The 26,526-nt window shown below is 48.8% G+C and overlaps 1 protein-coding gene across 1 annotated transcript in view; it reads right to left on the bottom strand.

Moving 5' to 3' along the window:
• Nucleotides 1-3,808: 3,808 nt before the first annotated feature.
• Nucleotides 3,809-26,526, bottom strand: part of CNGB1 (cyclic nucleotide gated channel subunit beta 1) — a 63,951-nt gene continuing 41,233 nt past the window's right edge. Inside the window, exons 24-32 of the mRNA XM_047834629.1 lie at nt 26,194-26,316; nt 21,000-21,141; nt 20,107-20,266; nt 18,248-18,345; nt 18,065-18,148; nt 14,902-15,020; nt 14,520-14,666; nt 7,532-7,748; nt 3,809-4,468 (exon numbers count right to left, since the gene is read on the bottom strand). Of these exons, the coding sequence (XP_047690585.1) occupies nt 3,809-4,468; nt 7,532-7,748; nt 14,520-14,666; nt 14,902-15,020; nt 18,065-18,148; nt 18,248-18,345; nt 20,107-20,266; nt 21,000-21,141; nt 26,194-26,316 (1,750 nt within the window). The remainder of the gene's footprint in view (nt 4,469-7,531; nt 7,749-14,519; nt 14,667-14,901; nt 15,021-18,064; nt 18,149-18,247; nt 18,346-20,106; nt 20,267-20,999; nt 21,142-26,193; nt 26,317-26,526) is intronic.

Raw genomic sequence — 26,526 nt, 5'->3', positions numbered from 1 at the left:
GGTACTGGCACAAGAACAGACACTCAGATCAATGGAACAGAACAGAGAACCCAGAAATGGACCCACAAAGTATGGCCAACTAATCTTTGATAAAGCAAGAAAGAATATCCAGTGCAATAAAGGCAGTCTCTTCAGCCAGTGGTGCTGGGAAAACTGGACAGCAACATGCAGAAGAATGAATTTGGATCACTTTCTTACACCATACACAAAAATAAACTCAAAATGAATGAGAGACCTAAATGAAAGACAGGAAGCCTTCAAAATCCTCGAGGAGAAAGCAGGCAACAACCTCTCTGATCTTGGCTGCAGCAACTTCTTACTCAACACGTCTCCAAAGGCAATGGAAACAAAAGCAAAAATGAACTACTGGGACCTCATCAAAATAAAAAGCTTCTGGACGGTGAAGGGAACAATCAGCAAAACTTTTGGCAACCGATGGAATGGGAGAAGATATTTGCAAACAACATAGCAGATAAAGGGTTAGTATCCAAAATCTATAAAGAACTTATCAAACTCAACACCCAAAAAACAAATAATCCAGTGAAGAAAAGGGCAAAAGACATGAATAGACATTTCTCCAAAGAAGACATCCAGATGGCCAACCGACACATGAAAAAATGCTCAACATCACTTATCATCAGGGAAATACAAATGAAAACCGCAATGAGATACCACCTCACACCTGTCAGAATGGCTAACATTAACAACTTGGGCAACAACAGATGTTGGCGAGGTTGCAGAGAAAGAGGATCTCTTTTGTACTGCTGGTGGGAATGCAAACTGGTGCAGCCACTCTGGAAAACAGTATGGAGGTTCCTCAAAAAATTAAAAATAGAACTACCCTATGACCCAGTAATTGCACTACTATGTATTTATCCAAGGGATACAGGTATGCTGTTTTGAAGTGGCACATGCATCCAATGTTTATAGCAGCACTATCAACAATAGCCAAAGTATGGAAAGAGCCCAAATGTCCATCGATGGATGAATGGATAAAGAAGATGTATATATATACAATAGAGTACTGCTCGGCAATCAAAAAGAATGAAATCTTGCCATTTGCAACTACATGGATGGAACTAGAAGGTATTATGTTAATCGAAATGAGTCAGAGAAAGACAAATATCATATGACTTCACTCATGAGGACTTTAAGACCAGAACAGATGAACACAGGGGAAGGGAAGCAAAAATAATATAAAAACAGGGAGGGGGACAAAACATAAGAGACTTTTAAATATGGAGAACAAACAGTTACTGAGGGGGTTGTGGCAGGGGAGATGGGCTAAATGGGTAAGGGACATTAAGGAATCTACCCCTGAAATCACTGTTGCACTCTATGCTAAGTTGGATGTAAATTAAAAAAAGAAAAAGAAAAAGAAAAAGAAAAGAAATCAATTTTCTTTCCAGGACAATTCTTGGAAAACCTCAAGAATCTCTCGCTTTATATAATAAGCAGTATACATTCAAGAGTTGATATCTAAAATAATGAGTATGTTCATATAAAAAAAGAATCCTTATAAAATAGGATCTCACAGTGAAGGTGCCTTCAAAACATTTGCCATCTACTGAAGGGTAATACACTGACTTGATTGATATATCTGAAATACTTGTTAAAAATGGAAGCATTCTCTATGCTTGGATTTAGAACAGGAAGTGCGGGGGCACCTGGGTGGCTCAGTTGGTTAAGCATCCGGGTTGGGCTCAGGTCACAATCTCTTGGTTTGTGGAGTTGAGCCCTGCATCGGGCTCTGTGCTGACAGCTCAGAGCCTGGAGCCTGCTTTGGATTCTGGGTCTCCCTCTCTTTCTGCCCCTTCATCGCTCACGCTCTGTCTCTGTCTCTCTCTCTCAAAAAAGAAAGAAAACAGAATATGTAGTGTAAATATGAATATGATAATTGGGGATGGTAAAGCAAAAATTAGCCCAAACCTCCAGATTTCCCCTATTTAAAAACAGTGTTTCCCAGTGAAGTTATGTATATGATTTTTTTAATTGCAGCACTATTTCTTTACAGCATAAGATTGAAAACACGGCAAATGCCTGTCAATTGGAGAGCTGTTAAATGTTATGATACTTGCAGACAATGGACTAGATTGTAGGCATGAAAAATAAGCATCCCCTCTATATAGTAAGAAGAAAGAATCTTCAGAATAAATCAAATGAAAAACAACAGCAGCTCTAGTATGTTATTATTTGTGAAAGAAAAAAAAAAAAAAGGAAGAGCATAAGAAATTGATAATAGTGGTTGCTTCCAGGAAGGGGACCAGGGAGGTTGGGCACCAGGGGTAGGAGGGATCATTTTAACTAGGTAGCCTTTCATACCCATAAAAATTTATTAAAATAAATTAATAAAAGCTTTTTAAAAGGCTAAAATAATGCTGCTCATCACTATATACAATGTGATTACTCAGATCACATGGTATGTCATCAACTAGAGAAATCTGTTTGTTACCCTGGGATTTGGAAGTGTTTAGACCAGGCTGAGAACTCCCATATTGTTTCATTTTTTTCACAAGGGAAATGAATGTTCTGGTTTTAGGCCGATAGACAAATACACACATTTGTAAGCCCTCAAAGGCCTCTTCAGCAGTTCACAATGTCCTGCAATTTTATATAAAATGGGCAGTACCTATTGGAATTCCGGGGCTTTTTGTGTTCATTGTTGCTGGTGGAAACAAATGGCCCAGGACGGGTTTTTGTGTTTAATCACCCACTCCCCCAAGAGCCATTAGATATGCAAATGAAATCCTCCCAATATTCAGTGACTGAGGACTCCTCCCCATCCCACCTCCCCCTCTTTTATTTTGAATCATTAAAGCAACATGACTTGGGGCGCCTGGGTGGCGCAGTCGGTTAAGCGTCTGACTTCAGCCAGGTCACGATCTCGAGGTCCGTGAGTTCGAGCCCCGCGTCAGGCTCTGGGCTGATGGCTCAGAGCCTGGAGCCTGTTTCCGATTCTGTGTCTCCCTCTCTCTCTGCCCCTTCCCCGTTCATGCTCTGTCTCTCTCTGTCCCAAAAATAAATAAACGTTGAAAAAAAAAATTTAAAGCAACATGACTTGACTTGATCTGGGGAAGCATCAGGAACTTCAGTGGTGTCAGCTATAATTTTGTCTTCTAGGATTAATGGAAGTTGCCACCATCATCTCTATGGCAACGGTGTTAAAGTAAGCAAGCATGAATCCCTGCAGACCAGAACTAGGTGATGGCATCGGACTCAGAACTGAATGCAACCCGGGGAGTGATCCATGCTTAACTACCCTAATGGGCATCCTGTCCCTAATCAGGTCAGGTGAGCCACAGTTCCCATTTAGTCAAATGAGCAGCAGAGCATAACTACCCTTCTGCTGACAAAAATCTCTACACCCAATGTGGGGCTTGAACCCACAACCTTGAGATCAAGGGTCCCATGTTCTACCCACTGAGCCAGCCAGGCTTCTCACCTGCTGGCAGGTTTTCTATCCTTGAAATGTGGGAGGTTGAAACCCAAACATTCAATAACGCTTTCGTCTCCAACAAAGCTTCCTGGAGGGTTGGAGTCCCATTCTGTCTAGCCTTTCCCCACAAACTTTTTAAATAGAAAAGAATTTTGTTTTTAAAAATAACAGTCGGAAGAGGTAGGGTTCTCAGGTGATGGTGGGAACTCAGGGACACTAACGGCATTTGTTGACTTCAAAACCAGCCTTGGCAGAAGCCCGCTGGGCCAGAATGACAGACGCTACTGAGTCCGGGAATCTGGGCCTGTAGGAGAGGGGCGCGTTGCTCGGGACACGCCTGCACCTGCCGGAAGTGGCTCGCTGGCGGTCGCCTCACTCGGCCTCCTGCTTCTCCTCTGGGATCTCCTTCTTCTCCTCCGGGATCTCCTTCTCCTCCGGGATCTCCTTCTTCTCCTCCGGGATCTCCTTCTCCTCCAGGATCTCCTCCTCTTCGGAGATCTCCTTCTTCTCCGGGATCTCCTTCTTCTCCTCCGGGATCTCCTTCTCCTCCAGGATCTCCTCCTCTTCGGGGATCTCCTTCTCCTCCGGGATCTCCTTCTTCTCCTCCAGGATCTCCTTCTCCTCCAGGATCTCCTCCTCTTCGGAGATCTCCTTCTCCTCCAGGATCTCCTTCTTCTCCTCCGGGATCTCCTTCTCCTCCAGGATCTCCTCCTCTTCGGGGATCTCCTTCTCCTCCAGGATCTCCTTCTTCTCCTCTGGGATCTCCTTCTCCTCCGGGATCTCCTTCTTCTCCTCCGGGATCTCCTTCTCCTCCGGGATCTCCACCAACAGGATCTGTTCACCGGGATCTGGGCCTGGGCTCATGCGGATCTGCACCGAGTGCTCCTCCGGCCCAGCCGCCCCTTCCCTGCCTTCCTCGGGCCTCTCAGGGGAGGCAGGTGGCGGAGAGCTGCGGGCTGGGGGCTCTGGCGGTGCTGGCTGGTCTGGGGCGGCGGATCCCGCCTCTCCCGCAGTGTCTTGCGAGCTCTTGGCCTGAAACCAGAAAGGGTGATTGGTGAGGCAAAGAACATAGGACATTTCTTGGAGGGGTCTTAGAGGGGTCTCGCACACCTCCCTGTTCCCCTTTCTCATACCGCAAAGGAGGAGAATGGCAGAGGACTCAGGGGTTCAATATAATGGATGAGAAGTGGGGGGATGGAAGGCATCAGGATTATTTGGTAGACACAGAGTATATTATGGTGAAGTTTAGGAATTAAAAAGTCCTGGCTGGACTTAGCGGAAGGTCTTTTTGGGTCTCTGTTGATGGGCAGGGCTAGAAGCCAGAGTGGAGCTGCAGGTTCAAGCCTGCCCCTGAGCCATTGAGGGAGGAGAGGCTGAGACCAAGAAGGAGAACCACCAAGCCTTTGCAAAGCTGAGCCCGCGGCCCTGTCCACTTACCAGTGGCCCTGTCCACTGTCCAGTTACCAGGGCTGGGTGCTCCTGGGTGAATGAGACAAATTCTAAGCAAACAAGGTAAAAGGCTGAGATGGCAGAAGTAGCTGTGGGCTGTCCCCCTTTCTGGAAGCTCTCAAAGGTTGAGACCTCTCCTCCCCGGGGAGAAGAATGGGCAGGATACCACTGGCATTAGGCTGGGCTCAGCCCCCATACTTGGGGACTTGGTGGGTACTTCCAACCCCAGCCTTTGCGGTTCCTATGGACACTGGCCATGGTCTGTGTATCAGTAAAAACCCAAGCCTTCATGGATATTCGTGACCCCACCTGCCCTGTCTGACCCATCTCTGCATGAAAATAAATGGGAGAGAGTGGCCCCCAGAAAAGGGGGCCTGAATGGTCCACAGCTGTGCAAGACCCACATGTGAATTAAAGTGAAGGCCGTCAGCATGCTCGTGAGGAACAGAGACGTCTGAAGTTTGCTCAAGTAATAGGGTGTTGAAGGAAGGGAAGTGGGGTAGGGAACCCCACTCCAAGAACCCAAGGCAGCTCTGGGGACAAACCACTCCCTCTGTCTCAGTGTTCCTGCATGTTTTGGTACACCTGTTCCACCTTCCCCTATCTGCCCTAAACTCTGACAACACTCTTCCAGGGCAAGATGGTGCCCTGATGGGGCTTCCTGAAGCATCCTGCTGTGAATGGATCCAGAAGAATCATGGGAAGGTTGGTCAAGTGCTTCGCCATGTTCAAAATGCCTTATAAAAGATATCCAAGGGGCACCTGGGTGGCTCAGTCAGTTAAGCATCCGACTTCAGCTCTGGTCATGATCTCATGGTTTGTGGGTTCGAGCCCTGCATCAGGGTCCATGCTGACAGCTTGGAGTCTGCTTCAGATCCTCTGTCCCCCTCTCCCTCTGCCCCTCTCCCACTCATGCTCTCTCTCTTTCTCTCTCAAAAATAAACAAATATTAAAAAAAAGAAAGACATCCAAGGTATCCTGCTTCATCTATACAATGCCATGTGGCAACCATGAGTAATCTTCATCTCAGAAAGCTTGAGGAACTTCCCCGGATCACAGACCTGGTGGTGACAGAGCTGGGATTTAGACCCGTATCTTTGGATTATTATTTAAGAGCTCCTTGCACTCTGCCATTCTGCCCTGATTGTTCTAAAACTGACTTTTATTAGAATTCTCATGCAAATTTAATTCACATCTCCAAGCTGCCTGGGTAAAGAGCTAATATTCAGTAGCAATAAGCCCCATTTCAGATAAAGCCTTTCACTGTACTGAGAAGAGCCTTGGAGCTCACGTCTGCTCAGTCCCACGCAGCAGCCGGCACTAAGGACCCCAACTTGCTGGTTCGACCTTGACTCTGACAGTTTGTGAGCCAGGCAATCATATCTGTCCTCAGTCTGAGGCCCTGGGTGGCTGTATCTTGAGAAGATACTGGAACCCCAGGGAGCTTTGATGTCAACTCCCAGACTCCAGATATCAAATGATCTCTGGACAGGTCCCCCAGACTCTGACACCAGCCTGGCTTGAGAATAAGTTCACTAGGCTCGTTTCCTGCCGCGCCCCCCCCCCCCGGCCCCCCGCCCAAGATTTATTTATTTTTGAGAAAGAGAATGCAAGTGGGGGAGGGGCAAAGAGGGAGGGGAAACAGAAGATCCAAAGCAGGCTCTGCGCTGACAGCAGTGAGTCCGATGCGGGGCTGGAACCCACGAACTGCGAGATCATTACCTGAGCTGAAGTCAGACGCTTAACCGATTGAGCCACCCAGGTGCCCCCTTTGAATTCTGTCATGTGGACTGCAGTCCCCTCCCTGCCACGGAGCTGCTACCTAACCACGGCCTCCTTCCCAACAGCCTCCCTAAAGGACAGTCATGAATAGTCATAATTAGTGCAATCATTCTAATTGGCATTTTTGGCATTAGTCACAGAAAAGAGTCCCAGAACTAATTTTAAAATTCCCTTCAGATTTCCGAGGACTGGGGCGGGTAGGACAGTTGGCACTGTGCCTGCTGCAGAGTTTTTTCTCTTCAAATCTTTTCAAGTGTCACAGACACAAATATAAAATATGAGGACATCACTGCCATCTGGGGAGGGACATTCCCTGCCTACACCCACTGCTCCTACCTCTGCAAGTGCAGGAGGACTTCCTGTAGGAGGACTGCCCCCCTCAGCCCAGGCAGGGGAGCCTGGTCTCTCCACACCACCACAGTCAGTGGCTGGGGAAGTGGCACGCGAGCCGATTCTGTCCAGTGACAGTGAGCCCTGGGACTTTTGCTGGAATCATGGGGAAAGAGGGACTTTCTGTTGGGAGTTGCTAAACCAGAAGGATGTAACCCTAGTGCCCTTGTGATGGGATGCCGTCCCTGAGGAAAGCAGGAATGACAGAATGGCAAAACCAGTCCCCTGGGCATCGTCTGAACTCCTGGATCCAGCCTTGCCTGAACTGCCCAGCTACCTGACCCCCATCAATTCCCTGTTTTTTTAAGCTAACATGAGCTGGCACCGTGACTTGCATTTCTGTCACTTGCAACCAAATGAGTCCTGACTAATGTGAAGAAGGGGGAGAGATTTCCCCACTCTCTGAGGCACCCTGGCCCTCTCTCTGGCACGAGGCTGAAATGGACAGGGAGGCTGGGGAACCAACCGCGTTACCTGTTCCAGCAACTGCTGCTGCCTCGCTGCTGCCTCCAGCGCAGCCAGTTCCTTGAGCCGGGCCCTCAGGTGGGCAAGCTTGCCGGCTTTTGCCCCCTTGGCGCCCATCTTTCCTGCTACGGCCAGGGCGGCGTTGAACAGCTTGGGGGTGCCTGCCCGGGGAGGAAGGATGAACACGCTCTTCTCCTTGGGCTTGTTGTTATTTCTTAGCATGCGCCTGAAAGAAAGCAGCGCCCGTGAACATCACAAGCATGCTCTGGGAGAGAATAAAGCATCATTCACATAGAATCCACTGGGGTTGTGCTGTGGCGGTGGTGGTTTTGGCTGGCGAACTGTGAGTAAGCAGGGCGCGAAGTGCTTTATGCGTCGCATCTCAGTCAGTGATGGGAGCAACCGGGACGACGTGGGTTTATTGTCTGTACCTTATAGAGGAGGAATGCAGGCTCAGAGGGGTCAAGAACTTTTCTGAGGTCACACGGGAAATACTGAATGATACTATAACATATGGACTCAGAAATAGGATGCTCCGCTGAAAAAAGACCCAAAGCCTTTCCCTTCTCTTCCTTTTGCTTCGCTGTCATTTTGCCATCCTCACCATCACCTCTGTCAACACTTACTGAGTGTCTGTATGTGTTAGGTGCTATGCTCAGTCCTTTACAGACCCTCTTCAGTGGCCCCTGAGATCCCCCTCCCTGTTGTTCCCTCCCCTTGAGGGGTGAGTGGGACATGTGACTTGCTTTCAACCAGCAGAATACAGCAAGGGTGATCAGATACCACCTTTGTGAATATGTCACATGGGACTGTGATCTCTGTCTTGCAAGGAGACTCTCCCTCACTGGCTTTGATGAAGCAAGTGGACATGCTGGGGGAGGCCCACGTGGCAAGAACCAAGGGCAGCTTCCGGCCAACAATTAGCTCGGAACTGAGACCCCCAGTCCTACAACCACAAGACACTGAAGTCGGCTCACAAGCATGTGACCTTGGAAGCAGGTCCTTCCCCAGGGGACATTTGAGATGGGACTCAGCTCTGGCCCGCACCTTGATTATAGCCTTGCAGCAGACCCACCAAAGCCACCCCAGACTTCTGACCCACGGAAACTCTGAGGTAATCAATACGTGTGGTTTTAAAAGCTACTCAGTGTGTGGTAATATCATTACGTAACAACAGATAACTGATACACATTCTGTCATTTAAATCTCACAGAATCCTCACAGGTAGGCCCTATTTTTCTAACTCATTTCAAATAAAGATATGCAAGGCCAGAGGGGTAAGTAATTTTCCCAAGGTCACACAGTGAGGAAATCACAGGGGCAGAATTAAAACCCAGATTTAAATGCAGTTTGCCACCCTGATCTCTAAATAAGGAGACAATCTTCCATCGAACAGAGCCCCAGCCTTTGATAAGGAATATTTCACGCTACAGATATGTGATGAGTGGTTTGGCTCAAGAACAAATGAATTGTGTCTGCAGTCTAGTGGGCCTAGACTCCTAATTGGCAAATTCATTCACCAGGGCTCCAGCAAAACTTGTTTGTTTAAAAATGAGGCCATTACTGGCTGCTTATCTAATCAGAGGCAATGGATTTAAATTGTGCATATTGATATTAATTGCCCAAGACTTGCATTTTCCGGCTGGGACTCCCCCAGGAGAACACAAACATGATAATTCATCAGCGGCCTCTCCATGCCTGGCACTGTCACCTGTGTCATTTAGTCCATAACTCACAGCATGACAGTCTGTGGGAAGGCTCGGCGTGGTACAAAAATGACACAAAAGAACAATCTATGGGACCTTTTCTGATTGCTAAGGGGCTGTCTCTCTTTTGAGACACTGAGCTGGCTTCTGGGACATTGCCAGATTAAGGAAATTCAGCCTCATTTTCCGATGACGCATTTTCCTATAAGTAGGATCGCACATTCATCCCTGGAGAAAGTAGCATGCATGAGACCTTTTTGCCCCATTTCTTGGAGCGGCCAAGCCAGAGAGCTGAGCACTTCACTTATTCGGGGCCTCCGGTCCTCCATCTGTAAAGCAGGTAGTTTAGACAGAATCCCGCACGTGGCTGTCACCAACTCAGACATCCCCAGGCTCTGTGGCTCTCAGACTGTGTCTTTTCCTTTGATGGGCAGAGCTCCCACATGATCCCCTGCCTCTGTCCTCAAGCTTGCCTTTCCAGAGAACCACCTCTCTGATGAATCATGCCACAGCTCTGGTCCCAGGGCCTCTGTGCTGCAAGGCCCATCAGCAACTCCTTTCTCTGGCTGCTCCCCACCCCGGGCCAGCACCTCAGCCCCTCGGCCTCCTCCAGTGCCAGGCACAGGCTCACCACACGTGGTCAGGAGCCTCTGCGGGATGCTAGTTGATTTGCCACACTCTCACCTAACCTAGCCAAAGAAATGGGTGGCTTTCTTGGGCCTTGCTCCTCTTGCTGGGGGAAGAAGGCAGGGTAGGGAGACCTGGAGCCCGCTCTCCGACATAAACAGTCGATTCTCACTATTCCTGGTAGTGTCGCTCTGTAGAGCCCCTGCAAACACCGAATTAGTGAACACCGAGTCATTGTTTCTGGGGCAAACACAGGCTTAGTTTCTGCGAGCCTCTCATGACAACATTTTCATCAACTGATCAATATTTGTGTGTGTTTCTGTTTACAGACATCTTATGTAATACACAGTTGATTCATTACCATTGAACTCACGACGAACATCTCTGAAAGTCATGCCTCAACGAAGCTTGTCTAACCCACGTGTTTCCTCTGTAAGGCCCATCCCAGCCCTCTTGCCCTTGGGAACACAGACAGCATCTCAGCACTACACTTAGGGGCCATTTTAAATAGCAAAATCACCAATAAGGATCACAAAAATGTGAAAAAGGTGGCACTAAACAGACCACAAAAGGACGCTTGCTTCCAAGTGTTCAGACGCTTACGAGCTGAAACAATAAAGCAGAGCGTCACCTTGTTCAACTTCTGCCCAGGACGTGCACTTCGGGCAACTCAAAGTTTTCACTGGTCTGCACACATCCACGGATTACTGGGAATGCCCGTGAGTGCTGATTTCGGGGTTACAAATAAATTTTAGTGAGTAGGCGAATTGCAAACACAGAATCGCAAATACGCGACTAATGAGGATTGGCTATATTTCCCTGTTCCTCGGGAGAGCAGGAGGAAATGGGCAAATTTTGTGGGAGAAGTTCAGACAGACCGGCCTTTGGAAGGGCCCAGTGGCTTCCCTAAGAGCAAACAGGGAAGCTGGGTTACAGGGCGGCCTCCTTCCTCAGGGGACCCCAGCATCCTGCATGTATTATGGGCCAACATCAACACAGCCTCCATTCACCTGGGGGTGCCGAAGGGGTTTTCTTAAAACTTAAGTCATGTCAAATCATTTGTCTGTGTAAAACCCCACACAGCTGCCATCTCCCTCAGAATAAAACCCAAAGCCACTGCAAGGCGTCACCTGCGAGGCCCTACCCAAGCTCATCCCCTTGACTTCTCCCATCCCATATCAAGCTACTCTTATTTTCTTGCTGGTCCACGCACACACTGAGCTTGCTCCTCCGCAGAGCCTTTGCACATGCTATTCCCTCTGGCTGGAATGCTCTTCCCTGCAAGCAGTCCTGCTCATGCTTTTATTCTGTGCAGGTCCCGGCTGAAATACCACTTTCCTCAGAATGGTTTTTCCTGGCCAACTTATCTCAAGTAACTCCCTCCATCACTTCTGTCTCCTCGATGTGGTTTGTGTCCCCTCATGGCCCTGTGCCCAGCTGGGGATATCGCATAACCATTCATTTCTCCATTGTTGGTCTCCCCTATTAGAATTCAAGCTTTATTGGGTCCCTGCTGTGTCCCCAGGGCCTAGAACTATGTACTCAATAAATTATTGTGTGCTGTGAATGGAGGCAGTTTATTTATGGTGTCATTTCATAGAATGAGGTAGAAAATAGGAATATATGATAAAAGGCAAGGGAGGCAAAACCAGATATATAGATTTGAAAAGGCTTTATCCAATGAGAAAATTATAGAGAGGATTTAATGGATAAATAGGAACCATTATTAATGTTCACTGAGCTCTCCCACATGCCAGGTACCTTGCTGGAGACATTCATACACACTATTTTATTTAATCTTCCCAACAACACAGTAGAGGGGATTACCCTTATTTTATAGAACTGCAGAAAACTGAGCCCGAGAAGTTGAGTAACTTCTCTAAAACCACACATCCAGTACCTCACAAGCACAGGGTTTGAGCCCTGTAACTTCCCAAGCCTGTTGTGGATTTTTCTACCACACCCTGCTGCCTCCATCACTCAACTCAAAACCTGATCTGAAGGGTTTGAAAACAAACAAACAAAAAAAAACTGCTTTTCTAAAAACTTACCTATTCTTCAACAGTACAAAACACAGATACATGAGGTGGTTCGCTGCAGCACTGTTGAGAATTGCAAAATATTGGAAATGGCCTAAACGCCCATTCATAGAAATGGTCTGCAAGCATCAGAGGAATGCAGATGGGTCTATGGCCTGATAGAGAAGGCTTCTCAGGATTTGTTGTCATGTGAAAAAAAGCAAAGTGCAAAAGAAAGTCTACAGTATTCTACCTTTTGTGTGAGACAGAAAAGAAAATAAAATATTCACCCATCTGCCCATTTCTGCAGAAGGAAACACATTGAGGAAGCAGCAGAAGCTAATGAGCCTGGGTTTGTATAGGGGCAACCGGTTGGGGGGTAGCTGGGACAGTCTCCGGGCATCCCATTTTGTTGCATTATGACTTTGGGTGCCATGTTAATGTTTGACATATTCAAAACAACAAAAAATCAACAAGGATTGGGGGAGAGGAATCATAAAAAATGGGATGCAAACCTGGGTGTATTTCACATGAACAGAACACCCACACTAAAGGGAGAAAAAAGAAATGAATCCAAATAACTCTGAACACAACACTTACATCGTAGACACTCAGGCTAAAGACCAAAGGAAATGCACCAAATGTTGAATTCTGCTGAGAAGGCTTCTCCCCAGCCCCCACCCCAGTGGTATGGGAGAGCAATTCTGAAACTGCTTTCTCTATGTGGTAGGACTGAACAAAGGAGTTAATGTAATGAGGGTAAAGAGAGCTAAATTTCTCAGGGTTGGAGAAGAAATTTACCAAATATGGGAAAGGAACAGATTAGAAGGATTTCCATGGTGTTGGACTGAAATCGTTAGGTACAGACACAGATATAGACAGAAAAATAGATGTTGATATATACACATATATAGATACACTTATTTTTTTAATGTTTACTGTTTTATTTTTGAGAGAGAGAGAGAGAGAGAGAAAACACAAGTGGGGGAGGGGCAGAGAGAGAGAGAGAGGGAAAGAGAGAATCCTAGCAGGCTCCACACTGACAGCAGCGAGCCTGATGCGGGACTTGAACTCATGAACCATGAGATCATGACCTGAGCTGAAGTCGGACACTCAACTGACTGAGCCACCCAGGTGCTCCTACACTTATTTATGTATATTTGCATGTGGGTGTATTTCCCAGCTCTGCCCACTTCAGAGCCTAGTAGCACCCCAGTAGCAATAAGCACATGGAGTGCTCAAATGTTGGTTTCTAAAAACCATTTCCACCTACAAGGAATCAAATGGCCATTTCCAGGGATGTGGCAGGGAAAGTACAAGATGACCCTAGAGCATCTTATTGTGGCTGTTAGCAAGAAAGTGCTAAAACGTGTTGGGGACGTTACAAAGAGTCACAAGAACAAGCCTGAAGAGGCGCCTGCTGGCCAAATTTAGTGCAATTTGACACCAAAACAATGTAACATGATATTTATGGAACAAAACAAATCCATATTGATATAGATAAATGAATAAACCAATAAATGGGAAGGAAGAGAAAGCTCTTCCTTAAAGTAGAATGCTCACTAATAAACATAGAAGGCACAATACGTAGGAGTCAGAAAATTACCATTTGGCAAACCCCTGCGGCAATCACTGATTTAGCAAGAACCCTCAATGGGCACTGGAAGTAGCAAGTGAAGGCTTGATGGGGAACAGGAGGTCCAGATAGCCTCAGAGTGACTCCCCACTAATTACTTATCAATTTCAAAGAGAAAAATGTTAACTTTAGAGTCCAGAAGGCTTAATTAACCAAGTGATGGAAAGGAAAATCCTCAACAATACTGGGAGAAACCAGCATCCCATGCCTCTCGATATGCTGCACTAAGAAGAATACAACATCCCTTTTTTTTTTTTTTTTAAGTAAGCTCGGGGTGCCTGGGTGGCTCAGTCAGTTGGGCGTCCAACTTTGGCTCAGGTCATGATCTCGCAGTTCGTGAGTTCAAGCCCCGCATCGGGCTCTGTGCTGACAGCTCAGAGCCTGGAGCCTGTTTCAGATTCTGTGTCTCCCTCTCTCTCTGACCCTCCCCCGTTCATACTCTGTCTCTGTCTCAAAAATAAATAAACGTAAAAAAAAATTTTTTTTAAATAATAAAGTAAGTTCTACAACCAACATGAGGCTTGAACAACAAGAGACACATCCTCTACCGACCCAGCCAGCCAGGCGCCCCCACAACATTGCTTCTGAGTAATTTCTGCCCTAATGCAGAACCTGAAGGTAATCATGAGAAAATATCAGAACATCAGCTGAATCTAAATGAAGAGACATTCTACAAAATAACTGACCTGTCCTCTTCAAAGTAACTAAAGATGGAAAAAGTCTGAGGAACCAACCCAGATCGAAGGAGACTGCAGATACGAGGCAGTGTAATGAACAGGTGGTCCTCCACTGGATTCAGGAATAGAAAAGAAGATAGGAAAGGCCGTAAAAGGCACGACTGGGACAAGTAATCAAATTTGAAGATGGATTAGGGATGAGATAATAGCATCATTTCAATACTGAATTTCCTGATTTTGATAAAGGTACAATGGTTATATAAGCGAAAGTTTTAGTCTTTACAAAATGCACACTGAAGTGGATACAGACTTTTTTTAATAAAACTAATGTACCTGGCCTTCTTCCGGAGTAACTTCTGAGACTCGGGATAATGCACCAAAATTTCATTCAGGTCCTTCTTATCCAGAATGAAGAGGTTGGTGAACCCGTGGGCGACCACATTGGCGGTGCGACGATTCCCGCCACCAACAGCCAGCAAGCTGGGGCAGAAAAGGGAGGGAGGTGAGATGTGGCAGGCTGTGGCTATGATCCCACTAAAGTGCTCCTCTCCACCTCTTGCCTGGAGCACGGTGGCGGCCCCACACGGCGGAGAGCCGGGGCCGACCCTGCATATGTCAGGATCCATAGCCCTTGAGGACGAAGTCCCACCCGCTGGCCACCCGCCCCTCCAGCTGGGGCCCACGTCCCCTCATTTCACCCCAGCATCCCTCTGACCTTATTTCTCCAAACACAGATCCAGCCTTCAGCGTCACCAGCACGGCCTTCCCATCAGGGCCACCCAGGACCTGCACCTGTCCTGCCTGGATGATGTACATCTCTCGGCCTATCTCCCCCTGAAACAGAGAAAGGGTGAGCCCCTCTGTCCTTTCCCAAAATGACCATAAAGAGCAGCAGGGCTGGGCCCAGAGGCTGGTGGCACAGCACAGAGGAATGTGAGCCGGCATCCAGCCCCACCACCAACTTGGTCGCTTCCCCTCTGGGGCCTCAGTCTCCCCATCTGTGGATTGGGGAGAGTGGCCACCCTGAACCTGCCTGACAGGGTTATATGGGGAGTTAGTGGTGTGATGGAAAGCAAAATTTGAGGTAAGCTAGGAGGTGCAGGTGCAATGCATTCTGCAAACTCCCATTGATACACTCCAGTGGAGGGCCCAGAGGCATGGAAAGTCCAACAGTGGTTCATACAATAAGCTGATACCTGTGCCGAGCACATACCACTTCAGGAGCTTGGTAAGCATTGGCTGATTGAAATAGGAATGAGAACAACATCAGTCATGTTGTCTGGCCCTTGTACAACGTTCGTCTGTGCGAGGCACTGTTCTAAGTGTTATATGTGTCTGAGCCTGCTTAATCCCCAACAGCTCTGGGATACGAACTCTTTGCCTGAGGGCACAAAGCTAGGCCAGGGGAGAGCAGGGATTTGAACCCAGGCGGTCTGGTTCCAGACTTTATGGTTGTTGTGGGGTAAACTGTGTCCCTCCCAAACTCACTTGGTGAAGTCCTAACCCCAGTTGCTCAGAATATGACCTTCTTTGGAAAGAGGGTCATTGCAGATATAATTAGTTAAATTAAGATGAGGCCGAACTGGAGTTGGGTGAGTCCCTCACCCAACATGACTGGTGTTCTTATAGAGGGGACATTTGGACAGAGACAGGCATACAGAGAAGACAACATGAAGTGACCCAGGGAGGGGAGAGCCATCTATAAGCCAAGGAGAGAGGAGCGGATCCTTTCCTCACAGCCTTGAGAAGGAACCAACCCCTACCGACACCTTGATCTTGGACTTCCAGCCTCCAGGATGGTGACACAATACATTTCTGTTGTTTAAGCCACCCAATCTCTGGTCCTTTGTTACAGAAGCTGTAGCAAACTATTTCAATGGTCTTAACCCCAAATTAAAACAAATGATGAATGAATAGCTTGCTTTGGACTGCCATCAGAAACCCCGTCTGTTATGCACCTTCTGATCCTCATGCCCCCAACAGACCCCTACTTCCTGTGGGTCACGCCTGAAAGGACAGAGATCAAGGGCAGGTAAATCGATTACACTTCTGATTCATTTGACAAACGTTTCCTGGACATCTCACACGTGCATGAGCTTCTTAACAAACGGGAAGTTTCATTTCCCTGTTTCTGTGTTCAATTTGACACGGACTGAAGGGTCTAAAGAGCTCACCCTCACCTAACTAACCAGCCCTGTTTGGGGGGGCGGTGAGGGGGCGGTGCCCCAGGGGTGTCTCAGAGAGATCATCATGGAGCAAAACTGGACAGCAGAGGTTGCCATTCGCACTTGCTTATCAAGGGCTCACTTCCACCTGCCGACTCCAACCACCTGGCTGACGCTTCCTCATTTGCAGTAAATTCTACATTATCCTCAAGGATAATAACAGCAGCAATGGTACCTTCTCTGTGCCAGCACGGTGCCAAACTCTGTAGGCACAACTTACTCAATTTGCACAACCATCCCATGAGGCAGTACCCTCAACATCCCTACTTTACCCATGAGAAGAGAGAGAGTCAGAGAGGGGAAGCCAGTGCCCCAAGGCTGCACAGCTAGGAAGCAGCTCCAGCATCAGACAAATCACTCTATTGCTCCCAAACCCCTTGGCCTCTAGGGCTACCTCTCTAAATTCTCAACCAGCTGTAACACTGTTTCCTCATTTCCCTGGGCTCTCTGCTTCCAGAAACTTCACTGCTGCACAGCATACAACTTGGAGATGGGGGCCTTCTTGGGCTGGTTTCCTGAGTCTTACAGGGGTTGCTTGGGGTTTTTTTTCACCCCTGTACACACATTGTCTTGACAGCTTGGGAACAAGAGGACTCAAACCTGAGTTCCTGTCCTTCCACCTTAACCACTCACTCACCAGGTGACCTTGGTCTCACCTTGAAGAATGGAAGCAGAAGCCCTAGACATGTGGAGCCCTGGGTTCAAATCCAAATGTTTTCCAGGATCAGAGGGGTGGTTTAAGGAGTGAGGGGAGCCTGGTATGGGGCAGCGGGGAGGGGTGGGGCCTGTGGCATCAGGAGGGAGGGCAATGGGGACTCTTGCTATTTGGGAAAGTAGGGCTCAGTGCTAACAGATTTTTTTCTGTTTTCAGCCAGAAATCTGACTTTCTATGCAAAGCTTCAAATTAAAAAAAAATGTTTTAATGTTTATTTATTTTTGAGAGAGAGAGAGAGAGACAGAGACAGAGACAGAGACAGAGTGCTAGTGGGGGAGGGGCAGAGAGAGAGAGGGAGACACAGAATCCGAAGCAGGCTCCAAGCTCTGAGCTGTCAACACAGAGCCTGATGCAGGGCCTGAACCCACGAACTGTGAGATCATGACCTGAGCTGAAGTTGGATGCTCATAAAACTGAGCCACCCAGGCACCCCAAAACCTTCAAGTTTTTAAAGGTTGGGGACTATTTCAACACTTTTTTAGGATTAGGAAAAAAAACCCACAAAACAACGAATGGGCTGGCTGCTATGCAAAGGCCATCAGTTTGCAACCTCTGACCTATCCCAGCCCTTCTGCTGCCCCATTTTTCTGAAAGGAAGACCAAGACCCTGGGAGCAGTTTCATCTACACAGTCAAGGACCTACTTCTCGTTAGGTTGGTCACTTTCCTTTTCTGGAAAGTGGGGTTCCTCGTCCTGATTCCCCTGGTCCTGTGTCAAAAGGAGCAAAGCCTGAGGCACACCTGAGTTCAATGCCAAACAACCCAGGAGCCCTGGGGTCAGCTCACTGGTGCTATAGTCCCTGTCCCTCCCCAGCAATTCTGCTCTCCCTGGGCTTGCAAACCCCCTGGGCCTTCAGAGGCACCCCCTTCAGCACAGCTCCTAGCAGGGAGATGCGCTGTAAATCCCAGACTGCCTTGCAGCTGCCTCGGGCCACTCACCTTCTTGCACACATAGTCATTGGGCAGGTAGACGACAGAACGAAGCCTCTTCAGCATGTCAAAGATCAACTGTCGGTCACAGCCCTGTCCCCAGGAGGAGGGGGAAAGAATGCCCGTTTAGAGGAGGGTGGGGGCTTGGGGCTTCCCAGAACCCTGGGGATGAGGGTGCTAGGTGGGCCATACCTGGAAGAGAGCCACTTTACTGACAATGTTATAGTTCACATCGATGGCGAGGTCTAACCGCATCTTGTCCGGAAGCTGCACCATCAGTTCTGACTCATCTGCAAAGGAGACCCTGGCAATGGTCAGAGACACATCCAAGCCTCTACCCGCCACTCCCCCCACATGGGACCCCAGCCACACCATTCCTCTGCTATCTAGAACCATTCTATACTGGGAGAGTACCCTCTCTGGGCTTTTTGGATGCTGTTCCCTCTGCAGGAAACACCCCCATAGGTAACTTCCACTCATCCTTCAGAACCCAGTACTCCTCCAAGAAGCCTTCTCTTGAGATTCCCCCACCCGCTATTATGTTAGCAGTCTCTGTGCTGCAACGCTGATCACACTCTTTATTGCAATGGTTTGTTAATACTAGTCTGTCCTCCTCATGCTCTAAGAATGTTAGCAAGAACTAAGGTATTTCAAACACTGTTTTACAGAGCTTTACAGAGATGGTTTTGTTAAATCTCCCAGCAACACAAGAGGTGCCCACTACTATAACCCCCACCTTACAGAAAGGGAGGTTCAGGAGGGCAGTGACTTGCTCGCAGCCCAGGGGGATGGAATCAGATCCCACACAGGCCGTGGGGCTCCAAGGCCAGTCCCAGGAGAGCAGGGGCCCTGTCTATTTTTCCCCATGATGGGTCTGCAGTGCTCAGTGGGGAGCCTGGCACAGAATGAATGTCGGTACTGGGGACAAGAAAGGCACAACCTGACCCCAATCCCGATTCCCTTCTACTCCACCACAATTATTTATGGGCTCAAGAGCTGATCTGTATGACCCTGGGCATGTCAGAGCCCTCTCTGGTCCTTAATGTGCGCCCTTGTGAAAGAGGGCAATGATTCAGATGTCACAAGTCCATCACTGGCACAGACGAGGCCATGCATGTGAATGTGCCTTGTGTAGAGTGAGTACAGTAGCACAGACGCTAATGAAGATTCTACGCTCACAGATTTGACAACACCTTCAGCTCAGGAGAGCTTGGAGTTGAGGTGTAGCTTCTTCAAGGCCAGAGGGAAGCCCATGGAAGCAGTGGGGGGCTCCTTAATTAGCTGAGAGAGTTGAGGGGGCTCTAAGGCACACAGTCAGTGGCCCAGAGGCTTGGGCAGGTAGTCCAAAATGGCTCCAAAATGATGGCTCCAAAATGATGTCTACTCTCTGAAACATCAGAGGGCTCCAAAATGATGTCTACTCTCTGAAAACAAAATTAGTAGCTCCCAAAGATAAAAAAGAAACTGGAAAAAAACATAATTGTAAATAAATCAACATATAAATAGCATATTCAAATTTTATGAAGGGTTCCGTTTAGAATTCACAAAAACTTCACTACATTTGAAAACAACGTACAGGTTAAGGTTCTCCCACTTTGCAAGAATTCCTGAGCACACCCCAGTTCTTCTGACAAGAAGGCAGAAACAGTGGTGAATGAAATGCATGGTTGTAGCCAAATAATTTCAGAAGGAAAGCATAACATCACAAAGTTGACAAACAATATATGTGTATGTGTGTATATGGAAAGAGAAAGCGAGAGGGGGGTCTTCCTTCTCTCCTGATTTCAACTGTACTTCCATCTCTGATGGGGATGTATTTCAAGGCAGGTGAAGTGAGGGGGCAGGGCATCCAGAAGACACGGCTCTCAAGTCTTCAGGGGTCTCTCGACGGCCCAGCCTGGGGCACCTCACAGGCCTCCCTAGGCCCCTCTCACTTAAGTAAGTGTTCAGGACCTCAGGGACACAGGGTCAAAGGTTGGGACAAAAAAGGCAGGGCCCCGGGAGGAGGTGGCCAGGGGGTAGCTGCCTGGCAGCCGGGGCACTGGTCTTACCCAGCATGCCTTGGGACTGCCAGGTGTATTCGTACCAGGTCTTGACACGGTTCTGTACGGACCTGGGGATCTTGTAGAAGTTCATGTACTTCACTGTGCTGTCCATGCAGCTGCGGTAGTAGGTCTGCCCTGCAGTGGCGGCCCCCACCACGTCTCTCATCTAGGGCCGGGGAGGAAAAGTCAAGGATCAGAGTGGGGCTCTGGGGACATGGGTCATGAGCATGTTTACTCTACACTGACCAGGGGTGCTCGAGGAAGGGGGATCAGGAGACAGGGAGACCCATGTCTACACACAGAGATAGGGGACTGTCTGACAAGGGAAACTCCACCTCCAGGGTGGACATGGGACGTGAGGGCCCCTAGGGCCCCACCAGGAGGAGATGCCTCGCTGGGCTGGGCTGATTCTGGTATGACATGGCCCCTTGGTGCCAGAGGCCACTTTGAACTTACTGGAGGAAATAACTCAGTGTACTGCCCTGCAGGGCAGGGCCCCTAGAGGCAATTTTGAGGCCGGCTGATTGCGGCCCCATGTGCTGATTAGAACATGAGATGCACCCCCAGCATAATAGATACTCTCAAGGTTTCTCTCCAAGGGAACAGCCCAAATACCCAGGCTTTGCAGAAAGCCATTCGGCCCAGCTCTCCAAAGACTCCCCAAAGGGACTGACATTTCAAATGGAAGCAACGGCAGAGAAGAATCGGACCCAGACCTCTGCACCATCCTCTTCACCCGGCAGGCCCCAGGGCTCCAGCCTCCTGACTCGAGGTCCTGTGCTCTTTCCCGGGCTTAGTTCAAAAGAAATGGCCACAGATGGTGACATCTGTGGCAGCAGTGGGAAGGAGACGGGCCCCGCAGGCAGGTGCGTGGCAAGCCAGACCAGGGACCCAGGTACCTGTCCGATCATCACAGAGAAAGCAAAGACACCGGTGAAATAGTTCAGCCCCTGGAAGATAATTTCGAAGAGTGTCTTGGGGTCAGGCAGCCCACCAATGGTGATGAGGGTCTTCACAGCCCAGTAGTAACAGCGAATGTAGCTGGAGAGAGAAGAAGAAGGGGACCGCGGTCAGCAAAGGCCCCACCGTGCTGAGCCTGGGTGTCCTGCTCTGACAGATGTGCGTTGTGCAAAAAAGGAAACCCTTTACACCTTCTAAGTGCAAGGAAAACAGCCGCACATGCATAGAGTGCTCTGCACTTTCTGGAGTGTGTTCACAGATGCTGTCTTGCTGGGTCATGGCTCTGCCCCAACCCTGAAGGGGCATGTTATCACCCCCATTTACGGATGTGGAAACTGAGGCTCTGGGAGACTGCTCAAAATACTTGGCAGGAGGATAGACCAGGGTCTTCTGACTCCTGATGCCTGGGCTCCCTCAATATTCTTTCAAGTTCCACCAACTTCCCTTGGCCATCCCACCATGTTGGTTCATGGAAAGCAAGAGCAACATCAGACTTGGAAGATACCTTGAGGGCTATCTTTTCTGACCCTCTCCCTTGTCCATCCATTTTCCAGACAGGGAAACTGAGGCCCCAGAAGGGAAAGGAAACACTCAGGGTCACCAGCTGGCAAGGTCTGGAGCTGGAATCAGAGCTCAGGTTGCCATCTGTTTCTCTGAGCTGTCACCCCACTGTTGGTAATCACTCTACACAGGCACATGATCCAGGGAAGGGAGGTATGGGTGATGGGGTCCCACTTGGTGGTAAAAGGAATAGGAGATGCCCCAAGCTGATCTCATTATCACAAAGAAATAAGAGTCCCTCATATACCTGTTCACGCCTTCAGGCTATGCCTTCCCAGGGGTCAGCAATGGGTGAGGTCAACAGAGCTTAAAGACAGGGCAATCCCAGCTGGCTTTCCTATCTTCCTACCAGGGCATCCAGAGCCTGCCCTGGCTCCCGTGTCCTGACACACGCACACTTTCAAGGTCCCTGCACAGCTCCACAATCAAGAACATGATCTCGCTAGCAGATAATCCAGCCTGAGGATGGCCCCAAACGGGTCCTCCCCTGAGCTCCATTCACCCGCTAATTATGCAGAGTCATAGTTAGAACACGGGCCCTGGAGCTGGACTGGCCCAGCTCGAACCCAGCTCTGCCACTTCCTAGCTGCGTGATGAGGACGAATTACTCAGTCTCAGCAAGCCTCAGCTTCTTTCTCCTAAAATGGGCATGATGGCAGTGAAACATCCTTCACAGGGTGATCGTGAGGACGAAATGAGGTGCTAGAACTGACGGGCTGTCAGTACACGTCAGCTACAACAGCCTTCACTGTTACTGGTGCCTGGTGCCTGCCGCATGCCTGCAGTGGGGAACAGGCTCGCCTGTGTCCTCAAGAAACTCACCCCCTGGTGGGGGCAGGCAAGAAATCGTGCAATGAGCACAGGGAGGGGGAAGCAGAGGTTGTTGGGAAGTTGGGGGGGGTGCTCTGCCTCTGACTACTAGCTACAAGGCCTGGGGCAGGGCTCTGGGCAGCCCTGCTCCCCCCCCACACACAGAGATCCCAGGACAACACAGGCCTCCCCTGTTAAGTCCCCCATCATACTGGTCCCAGCCACCAGAGGGCGCAGCCATAAGCACAGACACAGCTGACCTCTGGCTGGGAGCTGGGGGCGGGGGGAGGGCGGGGGGCTGCCAGGCCACCCGACAGAAAGGCAACATGAGCAACGTCCCCAGAGCTTTCCCCACACTCTATCTGATTGGAGGAATCTTCTGTTGCCCTGGCACTTCTGAGGCCTCCCTGAAGTCCTTGTGTCCTGTGGGGACCCCTACATGCTCCAGGCCAGGCAGAAGCAGAGCAGGATAAAGGACCCAGCTCTGTGGGAACTTGGGTCCTCAAGCCCCTGGCTCACAGCAGACACTCAACAAATGGTCACTATTTTGAAAGTGATTATTACCCGTGATATTGGACTTCTGGAGGAATCCTTTACCATTTGTGGTTTTGTGGCACATATTGGGGGTTCCCTGTAGGATTTCGTTTGGAGAAGAGTAGTGTGGCCAAGACAGTGTGCCCCTTCCAAGGTCCCTGCAGAAGGGAGTCCCAGACAGCTGTCCCCTGCCCTCCCCCTCCCTGCTTGCCATTCCATCCTGGGCCTGCCCATGATGGGCCTGCCAGGCCTGCTCCTGGGACTTGGGTTTAAGTTTGTTGGGGCACAAACCCCTTTGATGGATAGATATGGAAAGCTAGCAATCTTCTCCTTAGGGAAGCCAGCAAGTTCTCAAAACTGGGCTCCAATTTCCAGGGTTGGGAGTGGGACCCCCTTATATCTCTGGATCCCAGGTTGGGAACCCCTTTCCTGGTATGCCGGCTTCCCCATAAGAATGAGTGTAGCCAGGAGGTGGTCACTGACTCCCATCCAGGCACGAGCTGGACGTGTTACACACATTAGTTTATTATTCCTCACGAGAAATCTGAATACAAGACTATCCTCATGTTGTAGAGGAGAAACTGAGTCGCTGAAAAAGGAAGGGCCTCGGCCAAGGTCACTGAGCTAATTTCAATGAACAGCTTCTATTCTTCCTACCCTGGCCTCCTGTCCCTAAAGCCTGTGCCCTGGATCTCCAGGCTCACTCCCCTGGTCAGGACCTCACGTGCTTCTGGTTTCCTTCCCACACTGCCCTCCCTTCTCTCGATCACAGAAACCCTTTGTCTGGGCCTTTTGTTGCTCCCCCTAACTGGCTCCTCTGCTCCTGTCCTCTATGTCTGTCCCCACCTCCGCCAAAACCAGCAGAGTCCCCTTTCTGAGATCCCCCAGGGTCTTGTCATCCCCCTGCTTAAAAGGTTTTGAGGCAAGAGGTGAGAGGGTAACTCGGCTAGCTTTCCATATCCATCCGACCTTTGAAAATGTGGCAGGGGCGCCTGGGTGGCTCACTCCATTAAGCGTCCAACTCTTGACTTCAGCTCAGGTCATATCTCACCATTTGTGAGTTCGAACCCCACATCAGGCTCTGTGCTGGCAGTGTGGAGCCTGCTTGGGATTCTCTGTTTCCCTCTTTCTCTCTCTGTCTCTGTCTCTGTCTCTGTCTCTGTCTCTCTCTCTCTCTCTCTCTGTCTCTCTGCACCTCCCTGTCCCCAAAATAAAAAAAAAATTTTTTTAAGCATTAAAAAAATGTGGCAGCATATGAGAACTCCCTGTACTTTCCCATCGGCTCTTCAGTAAACCTAGAATTGCTCTAAAAACATAGTGTACTAATTAAAATAATAATATTTTTTTTAATCTTAAAAATGTTCATATCCTTGGCCCTGCCATCTCCCCTTAGGAATTCAGTGTGAGGAAACAATCAGGCCAGAGGACAAAGATTCATATACAAAGATGCACACTGCGATATCACGTGTCAGACAGAAGAAATGGAAACACCTTCCACGCCCAATGATGATGGAATGGTTGAAGGGATGCTGGCCTCTCTGTACAGCGGGGCAGTGGGGGGCGGGTGTAGACAGTGGGTTGAAAACAATTCAGTGATGGGCAAATATGCATGATATAATGCATATCCCTGTGGGCTACATACTTTTCCACATTTTCACATTTCTAAAATTAGGATGTGTCTTACAATATGTGTACATTTATTGTAATATTTCTTTTTTTCCAAAAGGCTGTGTTGACTCAATATTGTATCATATAATTAACTGAATCTTAGAATCAAAGAAATATAGTAAAGTATGTTCCTGATCTTTCTTTCTTTTTAAGTAGGCTTCATGCCCACACGGAGCCCAACATGGGGCTTGAACCCACAGACTTGAGACTAAGACCAGAGCTGAGATCAAGAGTCAGACACTTAACTGAATGAGCCACCCAGGTGCTCCCTGATCTTTCTTTTATAGTCAGAATAAAGATATATGAAACAAAGAACAGCAAAAAAGAACTCTCTACTGGTTCTCCATTGCCTAGAACCACACCATCCAATAAAAATATGATGCGACCCACATAAATGTAATTTAAAATGTTCTAGTTGCTACTTTTTTGCTAAGTAAAAAGAAACAGGTGAAATTAATTTCAGTAATGTTTTTTAGTCAACCCAAAATATCAAAATCAATATTTGACACATAACCAGTATTTTAGACATTAGCAATAAGGCAGTTGACTTTTTCTTCATGTCCTCCGAACCTGCATGTAATTCACATCTGTCACACCACGTTTCAAGTAGTTGGTGGCCCCATGTGGCTAGTGGCCACAGTATTGGACCATCCTCTCTACCACACAAGATGGCTCCCAGTGCCCTGATGCCACCATTCTGCACCTCCACACCTTTCTATGGGCCGCTCCCTCCCCCAGGGGTTCTCTGTCCCTTCTCTCCACCTACCGAGGCCAAAATCAAACTTAACTTTTTGTAATTGACTGTCCCATGCCACCTTCTCCACACCTCTCCAGCACCGGGCTGATGGTACGCCAGTGTAGACTGTCGCCACGCTGCCGGGGTTAAAATCCCAGCTCTTGAACTTATGAAGTCACTGTGTGACCTTGGGAGATCATTTCATGTCTGTTACCTCATCTGTGAAACAGAGATGATGACGGTACCTACCTCGTGTCCTGGAAGATTACTGGAAGGATTAAGTGAATTGCTAGGTTAAGTACTTCAAACAGTACCTAGTAAGTGTTGTCTGTTCTAAGTGCTTGTCACTATTATTAGTAGCAGTACCGTTGCCATCATCATTATTTGAGCACGTCCCACAATGTAAGGCAGCTCTCTGGATTGGCAGGAAGGTTCGCCTTGTGTGCCAGCTTCTGCACGGCTGGTGATTAGCCAGGAAGCAATGTTGAGAAGTGTGCTCTGGCCTCCTTCCCACTTGGACGTGACCATGGGGTAGAAGGGTAGACGCACATGTGAAGTGAATTTGCCAACTCTACTACACTTTGGGAGGCTGAAAGGATCTTTCTAGCAAGCCTTGTTCACGTCTGTGTTCGCCTCTGCCCGGCCCGTTGGCAGGTGCTCAGGAAATGTTAGCTCAGTGAGGACACGGAGACGTGGTCCTCAAGCTTTATCATGTCAATGGTGGCTTGGGAGCAAGGTGGCCTCAGTAACATGGTGGCAATGGGACTCCCTTCCGGGACTCTTAGGACTGTGAATTACAGCCCAGGAAGAAGACTGTGGCTCACCTGTTTCCCACGCCATCGTAAACCCAGTGAGTGGAGCCGATGCCCTGATAGGCTGACGCCCAGTAATACAGACATGAGTTCAAATGCAGACTGTAGAGCAGGTAAGCCGTGGTCCTGATCACCCTGTGAAAGAAGGAAAAGCATGAACACAGTGGCAGGAAGGGCGGCCATGACACCTCACCCCAAGGGTAGGACTGCTGGGAACAAGTCCACCTTCACCTCCCCCAACGCCCACCTCAGACATCACCCTGTTGGAGCTTCACAGCCCTGCCCCACTGCCTGACAGGATGAACATCTGGCTGCGGGGACCCAGCCAGTGGCCGGACTGCACCA

Source organism: Prionailurus viverrinus, chromosome E2 (assembly GCF_022837055.1).
Source record: "Prionailurus viverrinus isolate Anna chromosome E2, UM_Priviv_1.0, whole genome shotgun sequence".
Lineage (NCBI taxonomy): Eukaryota > Metazoa > Chordata > Mammalia > Carnivora > Felidae > Prionailurus > Prionailurus viverrinus.
The sequence above is the reverse complement of the archived record's forward strand: the minus strand, read 5'-3'. Positions and strand labels throughout refer to the sequence as shown.